The sequence below is a fragment of the Chrysemys picta genome, chromosome 10 (genome assembly GCF_011386835.1).
Source record: "Chrysemys picta bellii isolate R12L10 chromosome 10, ASM1138683v2, whole genome shotgun sequence".
Classification (NCBI taxonomy): domain Eukaryota; kingdom Metazoa; phylum Chordata; order Testudines; family Emydidae; genus Chrysemys; species Chrysemys picta.
In genome coordinates, this window is record NC_088800.1 from 56,306,632 (window position 1) to 56,327,719 (window position 21,088).

At 56.6% G+C, this 21,088-nt stretch overlaps 2 protein-coding genes and 1 long non-coding RNA gene across 3 annotated transcripts; all 3 read right to left on the reverse strand.

Annotated features, from left to right (window-relative positions):
• Window positions 1-4,371: 4,371 nt before the first annotated feature.
• Window positions 4,372-10,695, reverse strand: LOC135974026 (maestro heat-like repeat-containing protein family member 1). The gene is made up of 5 exons (XM_065559852.1): window positions 10,449-10,695; window positions 9,470-9,604; window positions 9,126-9,195; window positions 8,356-8,415; window positions 4,372-7,218 (listed from the first exon to the last, which is right to left on the reverse strand). The coding sequence occupies exons 1-4, from the start codon at window positions 10,572-10,574 to the stop codon at window positions 8,396-8,398; spliced, it is 351 nt and encodes a 116-aa protein (XP_065415924.1). The 5' UTR covers window positions 10,575-10,695; the 3' UTR covers window positions 4,372-7,218; window positions 8,356-8,395.
• LOC135974091 (maestro heat-like repeat-containing protein family member 1) lies at window positions 10,665-18,994 on the reverse strand. Its single transcript, XM_065560399.1, has 13 exons — window positions 18,932-18,994; window positions 18,309-18,404; window positions 17,457-17,812; window positions 16,956-17,050; window positions 16,571-16,720; window positions 15,731-15,885; window positions 14,286-14,442; window positions 14,030-14,196; window positions 13,212-13,343; window positions 12,953-13,067; window positions 12,452-12,607; window positions 12,086-12,268; window positions 10,665-10,676 (listed from the first exon to the last, which is right to left on the reverse strand). Exons 3-13 carry the CDS (start codon window positions 17,569-17,571, stop codon window positions 10,665-10,667), a joined length of 1,437 nt encoding a protein of 478 aa, XP_065416471.1. The 5' UTR covers window positions 17,572-17,812; window positions 18,309-18,404; window positions 18,932-18,994.
• A 173-nt stretch (window positions 18,995-19,167) lies between these two features.
• LOC135974028 (uncharacterized) lies at window positions 19,168-20,656 on the reverse strand. Its single transcript, XR_010591138.1, has 3 exons — window positions 20,534-20,656; window positions 19,768-19,847; window positions 19,168-19,282 (listed from the first exon to the last, which is right to left on the reverse strand). It is a non-coding gene; the product is annotated as an uncharacterized LOC135974028 (long non-coding RNA).
• Window positions 20,657-21,088: the final 432 nt, after the last annotated feature.

The window sequence follows — 21,088 nt, forward strand, 5'->3', positions numbered from 1 at the left end:
GGAGGACTTGTGGCACCTTAGAGACTAACAAATTTATTAGAGCATAAGCTTTCGTGGACTACAGCCCACTTCTTCGGATGAGAGGCCAATTAATTAAGAGAAAAAAAACTTTTGAAGTGATAATCAAGCTAGCCCAGTACAGACAAGTGTGAGAATACTTACAAGGGGAGATAGATTCAATGTTTGTAATGGCTCAACCATTCCCAGTCCTTATTGATATGCAAACTAGACACAATCAACTCCGGTTTGAATAAGGACTGGGAATGGTTGAGCCATTACAAACATTGAATCTATCTCCCCTTGTAAGTATTCTCACACTTGTTATCTAACTGTCTGTACTGGGCTAGCTTGATTATCACTTCAAAAGTTTTTTTTCTCTTAATTAATTGGCCTCTCAGAGGTGGTAAGACAACTCCCACCTGTTTATGCTCTCTGTATGTGTGTATATATATCTCCTCAATATATGTTCCATTCTATATGCATCCGAAGAAGTGGGCTGTAGTCCACGAAAGCTTATGCTCTAATAAATTTGTTAGTCTCTAAGGTGCCACAAGTCCTCCTGTTCTTCTTTTTGCGGATACAGACTAACACGGCTGCTACTCTGAAATGTACAGAGAGTAATTCCAGCCATTGTGATGAATGGGAGCCTCCTATGGAGAGAGGAAAAGAGAGTAAAGAGCCCACAGGGGAGTTTTCAGAGTTTGCCAGCAATAAGTTACCTGTCCCGTTTCTCCTCCTTTTGCTGTGTTCAGACAGGAAGGGGGTTTTATTGTGTCCTCTTCCATTTCAAAGGTTTTACACACGCTCCCCTGTGCCTCATCCCACCCTCAGGTGTTTCTTTTTAATATATGTTAAAGCTGATCTGGAAGTGGAAGTCAGGATGATTTAGACTTTACCAGCTTGGAAGTAACAGCTGCTGCTGCTTTGTGGGTGTTTTGTCCAAGAGTCTGTGCCTGCATGTTATTTGAGCGGAATGGGATTAACATGGCGGGATTCCTGCTGTTCAAGGTACCCAGGAAAAAAACCCAATAAAACACAAGGCGATCTCCTCCTGCAGCAGGGTTTTCACCTACAGGTTGTGGAAGCAGAGAAAGAACTGACAGAAAGGAACTGTAATGCATGACAGCTCGTTAGCAAGAGTCAGGCTAACTGTAACCCTAATAACGCGAGATTTGTAGAAGCGAGGATTGTGTGAGGTGGGTGGGAAAGAACTGTGTATGAAGTCATTGTGACCTTGTATAGATAAGGTATAGGAAATATTGTATGTTGGCTAGAGTCAAAACAAGTGAGGAAATAAGATATCAAGATGGCCTATGTATAAACAAAATGCAGCTGTCCCTCATTATTTCTGTAATGAAAGGTATAAATGCTTGCTGTAATTAGTTACCTGAGAGAGACCTGCTTAGCTCTCTCCCTCTGCACAATTGTGAGAGTTAATAAAGCATCTGACTTGCTGTACCTAAACAAAAGAATGAGAACTCTGTTTTTCTCCGACAAGCTTTCATCCCTCCCGATGTCTGACTTCTGAGCTCCATGCTCTGATCCCAGCCTGTACAATAGCAAGATTTCTTTTTACTTTAAATTGCTTTTTGTATTCTGTAATGTGATCCTTGGCCACCTATCCATGTGATGATTTCTATACAAATGTAAACTTGACTGTAGTGCAGTATTTCCATTAAAATATCAGGGCTAATCATTGTGTACAGATTTTTCTTCCTTCTTGATCATACACAATGAAATTTTGACACACACTCTCCTGAAGAAAGGGAGGAAGATGCATCTGATGGAATCACTCCTTTAATAAAAACAGAAGTAGAGGTGGTGGGAGAAGATAGTAGTAGACCTGAAAGTTTGATCTCTGTTTAGGACCCTCACAAATGACCAATGTTTGACTTACCCTAGCAGATAAATGTAAGGGTATCGCCTCTGGATTCCAGATACTAATTTGTAAGCAATTCCCAGTTCCTGTTCAGAGGTTATAAACTCTTTTTATTTTGTAGCAGTTGCAACATTCTGTGGTGGTCGAGAGCTAATAATTAGCCACCTCTTCCACTGGAGTTGAGAGGTTGCTCCCCTCCCCCCCAAATCCCTTGAGTCATTCTGGGAAACGGGGTAATACAATTTACCAGCCAGTGGAAATGTCAAAAAAAAAAATCTATCCCTCCGTCTTGTTAGCAGCAGGACTGTTAAATAACAAATCAATCCTTTTTGGTTCCTTAACAAATTAACAGTTCTCTTTAGCCTGATTCTTTTTTGATTTAGAGCTGTCTTCAGCACTCCCTTTGCCTACATCCAGTGCTTGGAGATTGAGGTCTATCACAAACACAGTCATGGTGTTTAGGGCCACTAAACTCCCAGCCCCCTTGACGTGAACGTTGCATTTTTTTAGCCTAAATGGTAACATTGCACTTTATATGGCTCAGTATTTTGTGGAAGAGTTTAATAGTTTTTCCTCCCTGCTTTCTGTCTCTTCCCGTTGGGTGAGGAAGCCCCATGAGGTAATTGTGTTGTATAAATACACAGGTAGAACTACCAGAAAAGCTCAACCAGCTGTCATTGGGTATCCAAAGCCGTAAGCTAAGGAGCACTGAATACAGACTGTAAGTCTATTAATAACGAATCGGGGGACCCGAGAGATGCAAATAGTGGCAATGTCTGAAGGTGCTCTAAGTTACTGGATAGCCTGTCTGGTTTTCAACAGTGCTTTGAGCCTCCCTTTGAAGTCACCCCTTTTGGACTCTGAATTTAGGGATGCCATAGAGCACAATGATCCCTTCTGGCCTTAGAAGCTTGTCTGACTGCCTGTATAACCCAGAACTTCCCCCAAAACATTCCTTTGGAACTGCAGCTTTAAAAAAAAAAATCCCCAAAAGATGCGTGTGGAAGTGCAGCCCACTGCCCCACATGCATGTCTGTAAAGCTGGGCCGTTGGAGTACTTTCAAGGGAGCCAGAAGATCTGGTGAGTGCTGTCTTGACTCAGTGACGCTGCCAAGCGTGTTTGTGTGGCCAGACCAGGAGCACTGCAGCGTGTGCAGCTTCCTTCGCCAGCAGTTGGTGACAGGTCAGCAAAGGTTTGTGACTTCAGGGTAGCCATTCTGTGTCTCCAGGCAGTTTCTTGCTTGTCTCTGTAAGGGCTGCCACATCTTACTGAAGGCTGAAAATCTGAGGAAGCATTTGCTTCTCTAGTGCTTAAAGCTGCAGCGCTGTCAAAAGTTCTAAAGAATCTGTTGTTTCTTCCCCTCCCAGGCAAAACCAGATTTCTGTATCTAGGTCAAGCAAAACAGCTGCTCGTAAACCACCGTGTTTGCCTTTGCACTCTGTGATGTCCCTGGCATGCTGGATTAGTGACATGGTACTTGAGGCAATTAATCCTGGCATTGTCTGGTAATCAGAGGAGTTTCACCATGGGGTGATTTAAAACTTCTCACTCTCAGCTTCCAGGAATTTGACGTTTCGGCCCGTAAGCAGTCCCGTCTTTGACACACATGGAGACTTTTCCCAGTTGGGTGGTAGAGAATCTGTTGGAAGTACATGTTCCCAAGGCAGCTGTAGCACCTCTCTCCTAAGCTGCTTTTTGGAAGGTGTCCCAAATGAAACCTAGTCTCTTTGGATTCCCCTAGGAAGTGGCTGTGTAGTAGAAGCAGTCTATTGGTCTTCCAGGAGCATGTTTATAAAACATCACCTCCACGACTGCAACCCCACCCTCGTATCTTCACATCCAACCAGCAGAACTTGCATGGAGGAGGGAGTTGGCTTTGTATTGTCCAAGCATTATTAAAAGTCTGCCTTGTGTGCATTTACCCTATTTTGGACCCGGATGGTGCAGATACTGTATTCTCATTCTAGATCAGTGGTTCCCAAACTTTAACAACCTGTGAACCTGTCAAGGCTCCTTCCCCACTCTGATCTTTAGGGTACAGATGTGGGGGTCTGCATGAAAACTTCTAAGCTTAACTACCAGCTTAGATCTGGTCCCCTGCCACCACTCCTGTCAAGGCTGGATCCCCACTTTGAACTTTAGGGTACAAATGTAGGGGCCTGCATGAAAACTTCTAAGCTTAACTACCAGCTTAGCTCTGGTTCTGCTGCCACCATTTCAATGGATTCCATTCCTGGGAAACCTTGAAAAACCTTCACCAAATCCCTGGTGAAAACAGATCCAAACCCCTTGGATCTTAAAACAAGGGGAAATTAACCATTCCCCTCCTTCCTCCCACCAACTCCTGGTGAATCAAGATCCAAACCCCTTGGATCTTAAAACAAGGAGAAATTAACCATTCCCCTCCTTCCTCTCACCAACTCCCTGGTGAACATAGATCCAACCCCTTGGATCTTAAAACAAGGAGAAATTAACCACCACCACCCCCTCCTTTCTCCCACCAACTCCTGGTGGATCCAGATCCAATCCCCTTGGATCTAAAAACAAGGAAAAATCAATCAGGTTATTAAAAAAGGCTTTTAATTAAAGAAAAAGGTCTAAATCATCTCTGTAAACTCAGGATGGAAAATAACTTTACAGGGTAATCAAACTTAAAGGGCCCAGAGGAACCCCCTCTAGCCTTAGGTTCAAAGTTACAGCAAACAGAGGTAAACACCTTAGCAAAAGGTACATTTACTAGTTGGGAAAACAAAGATAAAACTAACACGCCTTGCCTGGCTGTACTTACAAGTTTGAAATATGAGAGACTTGTTCAGAAAGATTTGGAGAGCATAGATTGATGTCTGGTCCCTCTTAGTCCCAAGAGCGAACTCCCCCCAAAAACAAAGAGCACAAACAAAAGCCTTCCCCCCCCAAGATTTGAAAGTATCTTGTCCCCTTATTGATCCTTTGGGTCAGGTGTCAACCAGGTTACCTGAGCTTCTTAACCCTTTACAGGTAAAAGGATTTTGGAGTCTCTGGCCAGGAGGGATTTTATAGTATTGTACACAGGAGGGCTGTTACCCTTCCCTTTATAGTTATGACAAAACCCCTTTCACTAAAATGTCAAGTCTCGCGAACCCCTTCCTCAAAATAAATATTGCCAGGGATTTTCTCCTTTACCTGAGTATAAATTATAAAAACAGTAATCTGGGAAATATAAAATTTGTTTTGATGACAAGCTTATTACACACTTCATTATTAATTATTATTTATCATTACAGTATTTTATTACATTATGAAAACGGCAACACTCTTCCAAGATCTTACTTTCGTAGCTTGTATCACTTCGAATAAGTCTGTTATAAGACAAGGCTCCTACGTTTCATGCTGTTTCACACCTGATACTCCTTGATGAAGGTATTTAAGAAGTCAACTTAGAGTTCCTTCTACACAAGCATTCAGGTCTTGAGCAGTCCAGACAAACAACGCACGTTACAACAAAGCTTAAACTTGTTCTTCCTAATAATTTTTAAAACAATATTAGCTGCCTGTTTAATTTTAAAAACAGGAAAAAATATCCACCTCCCTTTGCATTTCCTATAAGGAGTTTTGAAGTTTAAATCTCAGTGTGATAGAGATGCTTGCTTTGATCTGCTTCGCTCTTGGACATCCAGGGACTCTGGGCTGCTGGCCCCATGCTGCCCGGGGTCCCTAGGGACAGCTCTGTCCGCCATTAGGGAATTTTTTCCCCGCGGACAACCTGTAACATTTCGCGAACCCCAGTTTGGGAACCACTGTACTAGATTAATTCACCAACACTGCTGCTGTACGTCTGATGTGCAGCGTGTAGTCTGCTGAAGAGCAGATTCAATACGAGCTGTGGCTTCACTCTTCTCTTCCCTGAGCTCTCCTACTGAGAGGTGAACAAGAGAAGTTTGTTCTTGCTTTGAGTCCAATAGCTTGGTGCATTGTTCAAGGATCTCCTATATAAAGATGCTACTTATCATCTGTCTACATCTTTATAAGGCCCCCATCAGTGCAGTATTTGAGTGCCTGTTTCCGCCCAAGTTGCATAACCTCCCTGCCTGTTTACACAACAAGGACATCTATCACTGTCTTTAATGTTGAGAAGGTAAGAGTTTGATTTCAGGTTTTGGATGAGGACAAAATGGAGCCTTGATTACATGCCAGGCGTCTGCTCGTGGAGGTGAGGCTGAACATGATGATGATGTTTTTTGGATTTGCAGCATTCGCCTCTGCAGCAGGTTGCCCGGCTCTACTGTCCAAGAGAGGAAGCTCATCCTGGGCTCATGTAATTTTGATCCCGCCCCCTCTTGATAGGGCTGCCTGCCAGAGGTGAATTCTCACTGAGCGATACCCTCCGGGCAGCCTGCATGTAGCTCAGAGGTTCTGGGGAAGATTTGTTGAGGGGCCAGAGAAGGCCAAGCCTGACTGCTGCTGCTTGGCAGGCCACTAGCCTTTTCTCCTGAGCCTTGGTTCCCGGAGGGTATACGTGGCAGCCCTCTGTGCCCTTGGCCACTAATCTCTTGTTTTTCTGTTAGGCTCCATCCAGAGAGAACGGATTGCAGAGGGCAAACTCGAGAGGTTCTGGACTCCTGGGACCTGAATCTTAATGTTTCTCCACCATAGGCAGGTTGGGGAAATACCCTTGTCTCCCGGGTTCCCTATTTAGTTCCCTAATAAGTCACTGGTGATCAGTGTGTGTCCCTAATAGCCCAATTCAAGAGCTGGAGCTTCCATCCTCTTCTCCTCAGTGGAGGAGGAGAAGATGGAAATGTCCTAGACATACAAAAAGGGCGCCCTAGAGGTGAGTGAGTCTGACCACCCGTTCATTCTGTATGGTGCAAACTGAGCTCGAAAGCCTTGCTTGGTTGGCAGGTGTATGAGTGAGGCCTGTGGAGCCAAATAAAAGGCTCCTGCCCTAGAGATCAGAGCTCGGGTAGATCTTGGTGAGAAAGAGACCCCTCCCTTCTGGAACTCTGCAAGGCAGTAACCTGGGTATCCTCCTGCTTTCTCACAGGTCTGTGCAAGTGCTCTCTTGCCTATATGGGGACATCTACTGGCAGCCTGCCCATTACTCCTGCGGTGGCTCCTTCTGCTGGACTGTTTCAGCATTGCATCCTGACCCAAGTTTGGTCTGAGCATCTTCAGTGAGTATGCGCCCATCTAGGCTACGTCAGCTGCTGTTTTACACCCCATCTTCCATAGGCTTCCCTCATCCACACAGCAGCGTGGTCCAGCCCATATGATCAGCCTGCCTGTGTGAGCAGAGCATCTAAGTAGCTAGACCTGTGGGAAGAACTATGCCGGAATTTCTCTCCGCCTGAATCTTTGTCTGCAAAGAAGGAAATGGATAACAAAACATGAGTTTGCAACATGCACTTATCTTTAAAAAGCGGCCAACTGCATTGGTTGTAAATAGGGAGGGTGTCAGGAAATGTGGGGAGAGGAGTTTACTGGAGTGAAGGAAATTCTGGCTGCAGCAGCCTTATTCCCCTCTTGCTCAGTGGATTGGGGCTGTGAGAAGTGACGCTGGGTCTGCTTGCGGCCTGCAGTTCAGCCTGCGACTCTATGCCACCCCCTGCCCACCCTTCTTGGGCTGACTGCAGCCTCTCCAGGTATTTAAGCACCAGGCCTAGGAGAGTCTGCTCAGCACCTGGCTGGGTTCTGCCTAGTGAGCAGCTGGCAGGGTCAGCCTCTGACAGAACGAGTGCCCGTGATGCGGGGGAGGGGTTGGACTGCACACTCCAGCCCTGGGATGTGTTTCCTCAGCACCTGGCTCTGTTTCCTCAGCTCTGGTGCAGCCCTTGGGGGCATGATCAGCTGTTGAAGGCAGGGAGACTCAGAGGTAGAATTTCATATCCCCATAAGCATAGCTGGGGCTGGGGTGGGGTGGGGGGTTGGGGTGTTGTCAGCTGCTCCGTGCGTGCAGGGGCTCTTGGAGCTGCCACTTGCAGGGGGCAGGCAGCAATCCAGGCTGGGTTCTGCAGAGTTAGCACCAAATGTAGCTCAGAGGAACCCCCGGCCTCGCCCTTGGCTGGGGCTGCTCAGAGGCACCGCGGCTGGTGAGGGATTAGGGGGAAAAGTCTCCTCCAGCAGCCGGGTCTCCCATAGGAGGTGGTTTCCCTCCCTCTTGTGGAGTCCACCCCCTCTCTGCTTGCCCCTGCCCCCTGCCTGCCAGGAATAACTCACTTCTGACTCCCAGACCCTGCTGACCAGCCATGGCTCCTGCCTGGGCCAGGATGGGAACACCCCACAGGGCAGGGAGTTTCAAACTATAGCCGGGGAGAAGATACCCCAGAACCAGCCCCAAGGGTTTTCTCCCTGCTCCTACGCTCTGCAGGTCACTCCAACTGGGTTCTGGCTCTCAGCCACCGTGCGATGTGGCTGCTGCCCCCTGCCCCTAGAACCCTGCCCCGATTTCCCCCTGCCCCTCCTCCCAGCACACCAATACCCCTCAGCTGTGACTCACAGCAGGGTGGGCGGTCCAAGCCTCCTGCTCTTCTCTGGCTTCAATTGTCCATCATGTATCCTAGGGGAGGCAGGCGGGCCTGGTTATTTAACAGCATGCAGGGCACCAGCCACCGCTTGGATTTCTGTCTTTCAAGGTGCCCCCATCCCCAATCCATCCGGGCAGAGGAGGGGAAGGAGCTGGGTGGAGAGTCAGTCCCCAAGATTATTGGGATCATTTTGCCTTTGGCCTCGTGCCCCACAAAGGCCAGGAGAGGTGTTGTGCACACAAGCCCCACTGGGAGTTGGCGTGAAGCACAGCGTGGCAGAGCTGCTGCCCTGGCTCTTTGCCTGCATGGCTGGTGGTAGCTGGGGTGGGCAGGGCTGGGGCTTCCTGTGAATCTCTGCCCTCCCTGTACAGGCTGCAGGGGGACCTGGCTGGGGCCAGTGCCTCGTGCGGGGTGGGGTGCGGGGGAACCAGGGTGAGACCTTTGGGAGGCAGGATCTCTCCCTCGGGCCTGCTCCTGCTGCAGGTGCCGGGCTTGCCCAGGGCCAGGGCAGAGGAGACCCTCTGGCCACAGAGCCCTCCCGCATCTGGCTGCAGGGAGTATTCGTTCCCCCTTTGTCCCAGGGAGATGGGAAGGAGCGGGTGGAGGGGGAGTTGGGTGTGGTTGTGTGTGGACAACGGAGGCCAGCCCCTCCCCCCTGTTAGGAGTGTGCATGTGGCGCTGGGCCCCGGACTCATGGGGCAGGGAGGGATAACAGGAAGAAGAGCTCCAGCTCTTTTCTTACCTATCAGCTGCTGGGCAGCTGCTGCTCTCAGGGCGTCCTTCTTGCTCAGTCTCCCTGGGCAGTCCTGGAGCTGGGAAGCCAAGAACCCAGTTAGTCCCAAGCCACACATCCTCCCCAGGCTGAGGGGAGCTGCCTGGTAGGGAGGTGAGGAACCCCTGGCTGTCAGAGCCCTCTCCCCCTTGATTCCTCCCATGGGACAGAGATGACTTGTACAGGAGCCATCCTCAAGGGTGGGGGATGGGGCTGAGTCAGTGAGGGGGCTCCCTGGAGCAGGGAAGCTCCCTGTGTGCTTAGGTCTTCCCACCCCCCTGTCCTGCAGGGCCCACACCCCAGAGCTCACTCACCAGGATCCTGCAGGCTTCGCTCAGGAAGGCGGGGATGGCAGGGGCCGCCCCCTCGGCTAGCTGGCTCCGCACGAGCGTACGCAGGGGCTGGTAGCTGAGGAAGGGTGCGCACTGCAGCAATGCCACCCTGCACGCCTGCCAGAGAGGGCGAGAAGGAAACTGGTTGAGTCCCTGAGCGCAACAGGCTGCCAACTCGCAGGCTCTGTGTGGCTTGGGGAGACTCCGCTGTGCCGGAGCAGCAAGGAGCCACCTCTTTGCAGAACCTCCTCTGGCCTGACGTTGTTCCCCAGGCCCCCACAGCCCCCATCTCCAGCTTGGCTGGGTTGAGGGGAGCCAGGCCCGAGTGCTGGGGCCGGGGAGGTACACTCCTGGAACAGGGAAGGGGCCATTCCCTGTGGGTCCCCGGTGGGCGGTTAACAGCACTGCCCGGTGACCAACGTACTTGGCCTCCCCTCAATCCCAGGCACTATCGGGGGCTGCTACTCGGCTGGGGCGCGGGTTGTGGTGGGATTGCTGCAGGAGGCTGGTCATTCCCAGACAGGAGCTAGCACACAAGTGAGGGCAGGGCAGCAGCAATGGAGACCCAATCGGCCTCAGCGACCTGCCCTTCCCTGTGGCCCTGCTTGGGTTAGGTCACTTGCTAGGGGCCAGAGATAGACCTGGACCTGGCCACTAAACAGGGCAGGCTGTAAAATGGAGCCACAGCCGCGGAGAGGCTGGCTGGGCAGGGAGACTGGAGGTGCCTGTGGGGAATGGAGGAGGAGAAGGAAACCCCACAGATCTACCCCACAGCTACACTCTGAGGGCTGGCAGAACTCTGTGTGGGGTGGGGGAGGGCTGGATTAGTGGGGGGTCCTGGGTGCCACAGGGCAGCACTGAGGAGATCTGGGGCTTGAAGGGGGGAGTTTGCACCATCCTTGCCATGTTGTTAGAACGCCCCCAGCCACCCCTGCCCCTATGAGCCCTCAGCTGCACTCACCTGGGCCACCTGGGGGTCCCCGTCCTGTAGGTGGATGAGCAGTGTCCCCATGCTCTTCTCCACCTCAGCCCCAAAGAGGGATGACTTCTTGGAAACAAATTTGCTGAGGTGGCCAAAGAGCTCCATGGAGGCCCGCCTCAGGCCGCTGGTCTCCTGCAGACAGGGGGCGCAGGGTGGTTAGAGGGGACAGGCTCAGGCCCTCACATGCTTTGGGAATCAGCCTGGCAGCTGCGGAGCCCGGAGAGGTTTCAGCTAGTTCAAACGACAGGACAATTCTCTGCAAACTCCCCTCTTTCCTGCTGGGCCCCAGGGCTGCTGAACAATTGTGGGCCCAGGGCCCAAGAATGATTGCATCCTGCCTTCCCTAGCAGAGGAGCTGAGCTGCCCCACAAATCCAGAAATGTGCCTGCATCGGACACTGAGCCCCCTCCACGGGAAGGCAGGTCCTGAGCACCTTCCCCTGTGGGGTGCCCTATAGTAGGGTTACCATATTTTGTGCCTCCAAATGGAGGACACTCCACGGGGCCCCAGCCCCGCCCACGCCCCCCTCCCCAACTCCGCCCCCTCCCCAAAGTCTCCGCCCCCTCCCCTGCTTCCCGCGAACATTTAATTTGCGGGAAGCCTGAAGCAGGTAAGGGGGGGGGATGGGGGGAGGAGGTGCGGCCCAGGCTGGCCCCCCGGCGGCTCCAGCCTGGGTCGGCTCGGGCCCTGGGGTGCCGGCCCCGGCCGACCACCCCCGGCCCGCCCAGCACTGCCGGCCCCCGGTGGCCCGGCGCACCCTCCGGCCCCGGGACCCCGGACCGGCTCCCGGACCGGCCCCCCGGCCCGGCGCACCCCCACGGCTCCCGGCCCGGCGCACCCCCGCGGCCCGGCGCACCCCCCCGGCCCCGCGGCCCGGCGCACCCCCCCGGCCCCGGACCGGCTCCCGGACCGGCCCCCCGGCCCGGCGCACCCCCGCGGCCCGGCGCACCCCCCCGGCCCCGCGACCCCGGACCGCCCCCCCGGCTCAGCACACCCCTGCGGCTCCGCGGCCCGGCGCACCCCCCCGGCCCCGCGGCCCGGCGCACCCCCTGGCCCCGCGGCCCCGGACCGGCTCCCCGGACCGGCGCACCCCCGCGGCTCCCCGCCCGGCGCACCCCCGCGGCTCCGCGGCCCGGCGCACCCCCGCAGCCCCGGACCGGCTCCCGGACCGGCTCCGCGGCCCGGCGCACCCCCGCGGCTCCGCGGCCCGGCGCACCCCCGCAGCCCCGGACCGGCTCCCGGACCGGCTCCGCAGCCCGGCGCACCCCCGCGGCTCCGCGGCCCGGCGCACCCCCGCGGCCCCGCGGACCCCCCAGCGGCCCGGCCCGGCGCACCCCCCAGCGGCGCGGCCCCGCGGGCCCAGACCGGCTCCCGGCACCGCGCCCCCTGTTCCCCGCCCGGCCCCACGCCCAGCCCGGCCCGGCCCTGCGACCCCGGCCAAAGAGGCCCCGGCCGAGCCCTCCCTCCCTCCCGATTTTCCCGGACATGCCCGGCTTTTGGGGATTTCCCCCCGGACGGGGATTTGAGCCCCCAAAAGCCGAACATGTCCGGGAAAATCCGGACGTATGGTAACCCTACCCTATAGCGCCATGGGGCCTGCCCTGCTTGGTACTTACATCCTCAAAGAACGTTCTCGCCTGCAGGGCCAGTGGGACGGCGACGTGAGCCTTCAGAGGCGCCTTGGGGTCCCGCAGCATCCAGCAGAGCCCTTCCATGGCTTCCAGAACGGTGCGGGGGTCGCAGCATTCGCACACGGCGCGGACAAAACTCTCCAGGATCTTGTCTCGCTTTTTCCTGACCTGCAGAGAAGGGGTTGGACGCCGCTCGGTGAGCAACGCTCTGTCAGCCTGAGTGTAAGCAGAGTCCGGGCAAGTCAGCCTACAGCCTAGTCTGCTCCATAGGAGCCACAGGCTGGGGAGAAGGGGAACCAGGCGCTTCCTACCCAGCCCTCTCTGCCTAGTCTCCTGCCATTCCAGACCCACCTTGTCCGGGAACTCGGTCACTGCGTTCCTGAGGCCGTGCAGCGCTCTGCCTCGAACGTGGATGTTGCTGTCCTCTGTCCGCTGCAGCATGGCCTTCACAACCTGCTTCCGCATGGCCTTGGGCTCATTCTCCATCAGCAGGGGGCTGCCGAGGAACTAAAGGGACCGAAAGGAGCTGTCAGAGAGGGCTGGGCGAGGCCAGGAGGAGCAAGGGGAAGGGAGTATGATCAGGGGCCAGGAGGTGACATAGATCCGTACCGACTGCTGTTCACGAGGGGCTGGCTTCAGCTGAGCTTAACAGAAGTGACATGTGCAGGGCAGAACGCTCCCTCTGCTTCCAGTGGGGTGCTCCCAAATCCCACCACAGAGCCCCCAGCAGAGGGATTAATTTACAAGCAATACACCACCGGGACCATCTCTCATTGGCTGACCAGCTATTGGCCCCCTGTTCCATCAGCTTCTGGGCCTGGCTAACCCTCCCCCCTGGTCTTCCAGGCTCACCTCTGCGAACAGGGCGGTGCAGGCCATGCGTTCGCCCTCCTGGCTGGCCTGGAGGCTGGGAAGGAGAAGCTTTGGGATGCTCTTCAGGGCCAGGTTTGGGTGGGTCACTATGGCCCTGGGAGAGAACAAGAGTTCGTGTTGATGTGTGCATGACAACCCTGCACGTGCCGGAATCCGGCCCGGTCCCGGCCACCCCCTCCCATCTCTGCCCCACTGGGCTCCAGAGCGAGAACGTGACTCCTCCAGCCTCTGTCCTCACCTGCTAAGGAGAGTGAACCCCTCGGGCTGGGCCTCCTCCAGCAGCTGCCAGCCTCGCTCCTGGTCCATTAGCTCCACAGCTGGCTGACTGCCCCTGAGGCGCAGCACCCGCGCCAGGGCCTGCACGGCCATGCTGGGAAGAGAAGGAGGCAGGAGATGGTGATGCAGGGATTCCTGCTCTCTGGGCGGGGTGGGGGCGGGCAGGACTCCCTTTCTGCAGCACTGAAGGGATCAGGGTGAGCCTAGAAGCTGCCCCACTTCTGCCTTTGGTTCTCCCCCCGCAACTGTGGGGGCAGGGGGGAGTGTCTGCAGATGTGACCTTCGCTCGCCTCCAAAGATGTGAAAATTGCCCCTCCCCGCCCCGCCCAGGAAACTGACCCTGGGGAGAAAAGTACATGCAGTGCCCCCCTGAATGCCCTGCTGCCCTGAGCCCTGCCCCCCAGGGCCCACTGCAGAAAAGGGGTGAAGTGGCTCAGTGACAGGCCGGGCCTGTCCCAAAGCCTTCAAAGTAGACAGTAAATAGAGACAGCAGCCAGCTCTGCCCTGCTCCCCAGCTCTGCTCCCCCTCCCCCCACCCCCAGCTCAGCTCCCTCATCACCCTGCTGAGCTGCCCATTCTGAGGAGCTCTCTGGCTCCCTGAGTATCCGGGGGCAGTTCTGCCCGCTCCTAAGCACGAGAAGCCTGGCTGATCTGAACCCTCGGTCCCCCGAAGGTGTCGGGAGTCCCTGGACAATGAAGGTCCAAGAAGGAAGCTTCCCCCTCCTAGGGGCTAGCCCAGACACTGCATGGGTGCTGGGATCCATCGGCCCCACACATTACCTGCGTGGACTGGTGTCACTGGGCAAGTCCTGATGGGCTCCCGAGAGGTGCCGTGCCGGGGGGCAGGCGATGGCGAGGAAGCAAGAGGCGAACAGGTCGTCCTCGCGTCCCTCCAGCGTGTCCGCTTGCCCCAAGGCCCCGATCAGCTCCCACAGGCCGCATGTGGTCTGGAAGGGAAAAGATACAGTCAGAAGACCGTGGCCGTGCGCAGAATGCAGCCGGGAAAGAGGGCTGAATGCCAGCGATGGGAACTTACCGCCGGGGGCAGCCGGGCTGGCTGGGGGCAGCTCCTGTCCTGGGTCTGCCCAGGGTTAGCCCGGCCTTTCTCTGGGCTGTCGTCCAGCAGGATGTGCAGTACCTCCCTGGTCAGCATGGGGTCTGCACCTAGGAATCTCCAGATGGCCTTGCTGGGGCTGTGACGGACAGAGGGACGGCAGGTAAGGAATTCACACAGAGGACGGGCCCAGTTGGTACACACCAGGGATGATGCCCTCCGAGGGGTGACGGGCCAGAAGCAGCAGGTTGAGCCTGCTGGTGGCTGACCTCAAGGCCCTTCAGGCACTGTCCAGTCCTAAGGGGTTCATACCCTCCTGCCTGGGCACTGCCAGGGGGCGCTGTGTCACAGAAAGGGATGGGTGGACGTGGCCAGACTCACTTCTCCCAGCTTGGGGGCCCCCTCCCTCCCTTGCTGCCTTCTCCTGATGGGAACCAGAGGGGTTGGGATTAGAGCCCCCATGGGGGAAAGCAGTGACTCTGGGCTCAGGGGTGGGGGCTGGTGTGAGGAGGTGCCCACCCTTGGGAGGGGCTAGGGCTAGGTGCTGGGCTGGATCTCCTGAACTGGGGGGGGTGGCACAGAGTGGGAGCTGCGGCCAAGGAGAGCAGGAGCTCCTTCCCCATGGGGCAGAGTGTGGGGGTTTCAGGAGGAACAAGGCTCCAGTTCTGGCCACGCCATGGCTCTGGGGTGCGGGGTTTGGAGAAGGCTGTAAAATGGGCTCTGTGCTTGTCGGCTTTGGGCAGGATGCAGGGAAGGCGCTGCTGGCACAGGGGAACCTGGCAGGCTGGTGAATCGGAGAAGACCAGCCTCTAGGGGTGGGATGAGACGTCTAAAAGCGTGCGGTGATGGGGAAGATACCAGGCTGGGATTCCATGGGGGAGAGGGCATTTCCCAGCTGGGGGGAGGGGGTGCCCCTGCGGGGACATGCTCAGTGTAGGGGCGTCTGTGGGGGCAATGCAGTTAGGTTGGCCCCTCTCCTGCCTCAGCCTGGAGGGATGCCCTGCCGGGAGCGGGGGGCCATGCTGACAGAGGAGGTGACCCTGCTCACATGGGGTCTCTCCTGGTCTGTGTAGTGATGGGGGGAGTGGGGGCTGGAAGACTGTTCTGGCCTCCAGCCAGCCAAGCCATTGCACAGCCGAACTGGGATGGGGTGGACTGGTTAGCAGTGCACAGAACGAAGTGGGGGAGGGTGACAGCTGTGTTAGGAATAGCTCAGCTGGGGGAGCCCTGAGCCGGGGGTCCCAGAGCACACGGAGCCCTCCAAGGGACAGGGAGGCTATGCCGGGGAAGGGCTGTTCCCTGGGGGCCTGTGTGCAAGGGGAGGGTCTGTGCTGCATGTAACCGTGGTGCTGTGGAGTGATCCCATTAAGGGGGGGCTTGGAGGCCGGAGTGGGGTGTTCTATCCTTTCCCTGGGGCTGGCGCTCACCGTTTGTAAGGCCAGGGCATCTTCAGGAGGATGCTGACCGCGGTCTTGGTGTGTTTTCTGGCCAGTAGGTGGAGAATGTCTCTCGTCCCCTCACTCAGCCGCCCCCCCCGGGGTGGGCTCAGTGTGTAGGAAAGAGCCGCCTGGAGATCCTGCACCTGCGGAGGCAAAGCAGGGGCTGAGACCCTACCCCCGCTGTGGGTGGGTGGCAGGCAAGGGCCAGGAGGAACTGGGCAGGCTCAGAAACAAGGCAGCGGTCACATGGCCCGGCGGAGGCCATGGATAAACTCTCCTAGCGAGTGACTGAGCCGAGGGGGGTTCTGGGTTCGGTACCTTGAAACCCCCACCCGTGATCCAGCACCGTAGAACTAAGGGTCCCAATCCCGCTGCCCAGTGACACCCCACCCCCCGGATATCCCGGCTGTACCTCCCCTTGTGACAACATGCCTGGGCTGCTTCAGCACCAGAGTGGGGTCTAAGCGTCTGGGATGCATTTCCATCCTGTACGTCAATCCATGCCCACTGGGCAAAGAGTCAGTGGACACGGGGGACCCCACCGCAGGCTCTGTTCCTCCAGCTGGGGGATGGGTCTGGAGATAGGGCACATTTCCCAGGGAGTGAGCTGGGCAAGCCAGACTCCTGGGATCAAAGCCTGAAAACCATTACAGGGCCGTGCCCAGCGGCCCCCTTGCAGACAGGGCATGGATGGGTCCCATTGATCAATGATGGTGAGAAGGGATGTCTCCCCTCCACATCCTCCCTCGTGCCCCAGGAATTCTAGGCACGGGGCAAGATGGAGCTGCCCGAGATGTCAGCATGGTGCCTCCAATGCCCAGCCATTACTTGGCCCTGCAGCTCTGATTCTTGCTCTCTCAGCACCGCCTCCATGACGCCCGCCAGCTGGTCTGCACACTCCTCCTTCTCCAGCAGGCCCACCAGCAGGGTGAAGCTGAAGGGCATGAGGTCACTCGACTGCAGGTGCTTCGCGATGAGCTGCAGGGAAAGGCACAGGCCAAGTGTGAGCAGCGAGCCCCGGCCCAGGGAGGTGGGTTTGCTCTTCGGGGAACGGGGACAGAGGCACTGGCAGCCTGTGCCCAGGGCTATGTGAGTGGGCACTGGAGCCCATACCCAGGAATTTCCATCTGCCGGCTCCTCATCGAGGGAAGGAGCCAATAACCCTCCTTTCCCATGTGTGTGTCTGTCTCGCCAGCCACAGTCTTTTACTCACCATAGCAACATGGACAGGGTTCTCTCTGCAGCTGGCATCCTTCTGCGTCTTGCTCAGCACGCTCACCACCGCCCCTGTCTTGGTGTACACGACAGCTGCACAAGAAACCAGCAGTGCTCAGGCAGAGCTCTCAGGGCCGGATTCTTCCCCCTCCCCTTCGAGCCAGATCAGAGGTGCCAAAGAGCCAGACTCCAGCCGCAGCTGGGAACGACCAGCTAGGGTGAGCTCTCAGCTGGCTTCTAGGCCAACTGCCCACTCTTCACCCTGATGTAGAAGGTGTGTTGGGGCTGGGGTGGGATCAGGGGAGGTCCCAGATGGTCCCAGGCACCTGGTGAAGGGCAGATGCCAGGTCAGCCCGGGAGGTACCAACCCACTTCTGCTCTGTGTCCCTCTGGTCAGGGCTGCGATGAAGGCGCCATGTTCTCTCTGCAGCCCTGCTCGCTAGGTAACAGCCGGGGCTGTGAAGGCTGAGAAGTGGCGACTGCTTCCGCTCTATCTTACCTTTGCAAGGCGTGAAGAGCCAGTAGAGAGCCTGAGATGCCCAGTATCTGGTGGCCTCCTGAGCATCGAAGGCCTGGCTTGTCAGCAGCCCGGCCATGTAGCCCTGCTCTACCATGGGTTTCAGGTCCTAATGGGCCACCAAACAGAAATTGAGGGCATAGGTCGGGACGAGCCCAGCTCTGTCTGTATTCCCCCCACTTCCCGTGAGTGCTGGGGGGGGTGGGGGGGGCAGCAGGGTCTGCGCTGCTCACCTTGGTGATGGCTTTGAAGCGGTAGAACATGAAGAGCCGGGCGCTGGCTCTCACAGCTCGGCTCCTCTCCTGGGCCCGGGGAGAGCAGATCCACGGCTGCAAGTGCTGGGGAGTAGGGAGAAAGTCGTGTGAGCGGCAGCAATGCTGGGGCGACCTCCAGAACCTGCTTCCTGCCCCAGCAGGGAGAGGACATGGAGCATTTAACCTCTTCTCCTCCGCTTCCGGACACTGGAACTCAGCGCTCCTCTCCTGTCTGGGGGGCGTTGGCACAGGTCTGAGGGTCTTGGGCTCAGTGCTTTGAGGATTCTCCCCATTGATCCTGTAGGGTCTCGGGGCTGTTTCCTTCAGGGGAACAGGGGCTCCAGGCCAAATGTAGGAGGCCAAAGTGACACCCCTGGAGCAGGACTAGGATTGTCTTGCTGGATCCCAGGGTTGGGTGTATGCCCCAGGGGGACTGGCTAGTTCATAGCAGCTGGGAGGCCTGCTCAGCCCCCTCGGGATCAACTGGAGCCTTCCCTCTTGTGGTTCGGGTAGAACCTGACCAGCCGGCCCATCCCCAGATGGCCAGTGTGAATGGGCCCCTCCCCCCACCCTATCATACCAGAAAGAGATGCAGTAGCGTGGTGGGGGTCAGGTGCTGCTCCAGGAATGTCTGCAGCACAAGATCCAGGCCCTCCCAGGGCAGTTCTTGGAGAGACTGGAGCAGAGAGAAGCAGGGAAGTAAATAGCAAGGGAGGTGGGGTGCACGAGGCAGGGGGACGAGTGGATCCCCCCGTCTGGAGCCAGGTGCTGTTGGTATTCGGGGTCCCTTTACCCAGGTGATACTGATCCCCCTGCACATAGACATGGGTCTCACCTGGACCACGGGCTGCCCTTCCCCAAAGAATCCTTCCTCCCACCTGGGCTCCCCAACACATGTACTGAGCTGGGCTCTGGAGGGAAGGCCTCCTCCCTCCCGCTCTGGAGGGGCCCCAGCTGCCCCCCAACACCCCGCTGGCTCCACAAGGGCTGAGCTGTTCATCCCGCTCCAGCCAATCTCTGTTTCTGTGGCAGGGCGAGTCATGGCCTGGCCGTGTGGCTGTCCCGAATCTATGCTTTGCTCCCTTTACACCAAATGCTATTTAACGCTCTGGGCCAGAGCCTCAGCTGGTGTAAACGGGGGTAGCTTCTAGCTCTCTGTGCCAAGAATCCAGGGTAATTCTATACAGTCTCACAGACATTCACCTCTACAGCTGTTCTCCCTGCCAACCCCACTGCAGAGTTAACTGCGTAGCCACTTGTCACCAGCCCTTTGGAAAATAAACCGAGGGGCTGGATTTGGCTGGACACGCAGTTCTCTGCATCGGGCCAGGGTCCAGCTACTCAGCAGGGGGGTGGCTGAATTTCCCAGCCAAGGAGGCAGGTGGAAGCTGCAGCTTTGTCCATGCCTCACTAACCTCTGCCCGGAGAGCGGAGCTTTTTGCCACCTCAATCCCTCTCAGCTTCGCCAGGGCTGGGCGCTGAATCATGGCGCTGGCGATACAAGTCCCGATGGTCTCAGCCTCCTGTTCCTTAGACAGGCGAGGCTCAAATTTCCTGATTGGGAGGAACGGAGCAGACGGGGCCATTAGACCGGAGACAGGTCCTGGCATGAGTCAGGTTGAGTTTGATGGCTCGAGGGACAGCTCCCTCCCTTAGCAGCAGAGCTCCAGGGGGCATCTCCAGCAGAGCCACCGCCTAGGGAATGGTCCTGTCTGGAGATGCCTTTGCCCCCTGGGCCCGGCAGGGGCTCTGCTGGGGAAGCTGCTCTCTGGGGCTGATCCTGGGCCCTGCTCTGCGGCTGCACCCATTCACAGCACTTCATGCTGACGGGAGGGGCTCCCTCTTACCAGGCAAGACGCAGAGATGGGGGCTGGATAAAGAGACCCAGAGGCCGAGTAGGGTATGGCTCGTTAGTGAGCCACCAGGGAGAAATATCCTCCGGTTCTTATTGCAGCTCGTCCCTCCCCCACTTCCTCTCCCTCCATCTGCCCCTCCCTGGCTGCTGGGCTCCGCAGCTGAGTCAGGCCCCATGGACGTACCCTATGTATGAGATGGCCAGCAGGGCATGCTGGTGATCGGGGCTCTGCAGCCGGGCCCGGTCCTTGCCTCTGAGCATCTCCTGCAGCACAAAGCAGAGAGTCAAAAGCAAAAGAATTTGGGGGAGCCCAGTTCCTCAGCAAGATGTGGAATCTCCAAACGCAGTTTGACGCCCCCACCGACCCTCAGCCCCAGCGTGCAGTGCACTGGGGCACGGAGCTGGGAAGATGGCCTGGGAGCGGCCATGTGGCCAGAATGCAGGAGACATTCACCAGAGCCCCTATTTCGCCATTCCTGACGGCACATCTGGAAACTTCAGCATCTGCCACGGAGCAGGGAAGGGGGATCTGGGCAGAGGCGATTTTGTGACGGGGAGCATTAGAGTCCTGAACAGCTGAGGTCGAATATTTTCCTGCAAACCAAGGGAGGGCTGCGCCTATTAACTCCTCAGGATCATGTCCCGGAGTGAAAACCCTTGGAGTTAATCCCCAGGGCGCTTTCTGGCTTCTAGGCAGATCCCTGAGAAGTGGGATGGGGAATGGTCCCAGGTGTAAGCTGCATGAATCCGCTAATGGAAAATAGTGTCATTTAATTCCTTGGGCTGGAATCGCACCAGAAGAATCTGGCATCAGCACTGGGTTTGCAGTGCACAATGTAGAACCCTGGGCACCGGGTCGCAAACACAGCACATGGCCTTTAAACGCTAGAGACTGTGGCACGTGCATCTGCCCTAGGGACCCCTCCCAGGACCCAAGCGTGCTCACTCACCAGCAGGGGGGACAGCACGGTGTATGTGTCCTGGCTCACCAAGGGAATCCTGCTCACTTGGGTGACAGCTTCACCCACCAGCGCGAGGCTTCTCAGAAAAGCAGATCTCACCAGTGGGTCCTGGGCTCACAGGCAGGAGGGGGAGAGAACAATGAGGAAACAGCCACAGGCAATAGAGAGCTGAGACACAAGGCTACAGGGCGAGTCTCTACAAGGGAGCTGCTGTCCTAGGCGGGATTGCCCTCACACCCTAAGGGAAAGGACCTGGCTTGCCGAGTGGAACATCTTTGCATTCCCTAGGGCTGTGGGTCTCCAACTATTTTTACTGATGACCCCTTTCACACAGCAAGCCTCTGGGTGTGACCCCCCTAATAAATTAAACACCCTCTCTAATATATTTAACACCATTATAAGTGCTGGAGGCAAGTGGGGTTTGGGGTGGAGGTTAACAACTCGCGACCCCCCCATGTAATGACTTCGTGACCCCCGGAGGGGTCCAGACCCCCAGTTTGAGAACCCCTGGCCTAGGGGAATATCTCTGGAGATGAATGCAAG

Coding starts and splice junctions, on each gene's coding strand:
- LOC135974026 (XM_065559852.1), bottom strand. CDS start 10,574: ATGGAGCTCTTTGGCCACCTCAGCAAATTTGTTTCCAAGAAGTCATCC. Junction 9,605..10,448: donor GGGACCCCCAGGTGGCCCAG/GTGAGTGCAGCT, acceptor CCTCTCTGGCAG/GCGTGCAGGGTGGCATTGCT. Junction 9,196..9,469: donor GCGAAGCCTGCAGGATCCTG/GTGAGTGAGCTC, acceptor TTGGCTTCCCAG/CTCCAGGACTGCCCAGGGAG.
- LOC135974091 (XM_065560399.1), bottom strand. CDS start 17,571: ATGGTAGAGCAGGGCTACATGGCCGGGCTGCTGACAAGCCAGGCCTTC. Junction 17,051..17,456: donor GCTCTTCACGCCTTGCAAAG/GTAAGATAGAGC, acceptor TTTCTTGTGCAG/CTGTCGTGTACACCAAGACA. Junction 14,197..14,285: donor CAGCCCGGCTGCCCCCGGCG/GTAAGTTCCCAT, acceptor TTTCCCTTCCAG/ACCACATGCGGCCTGTGGGA.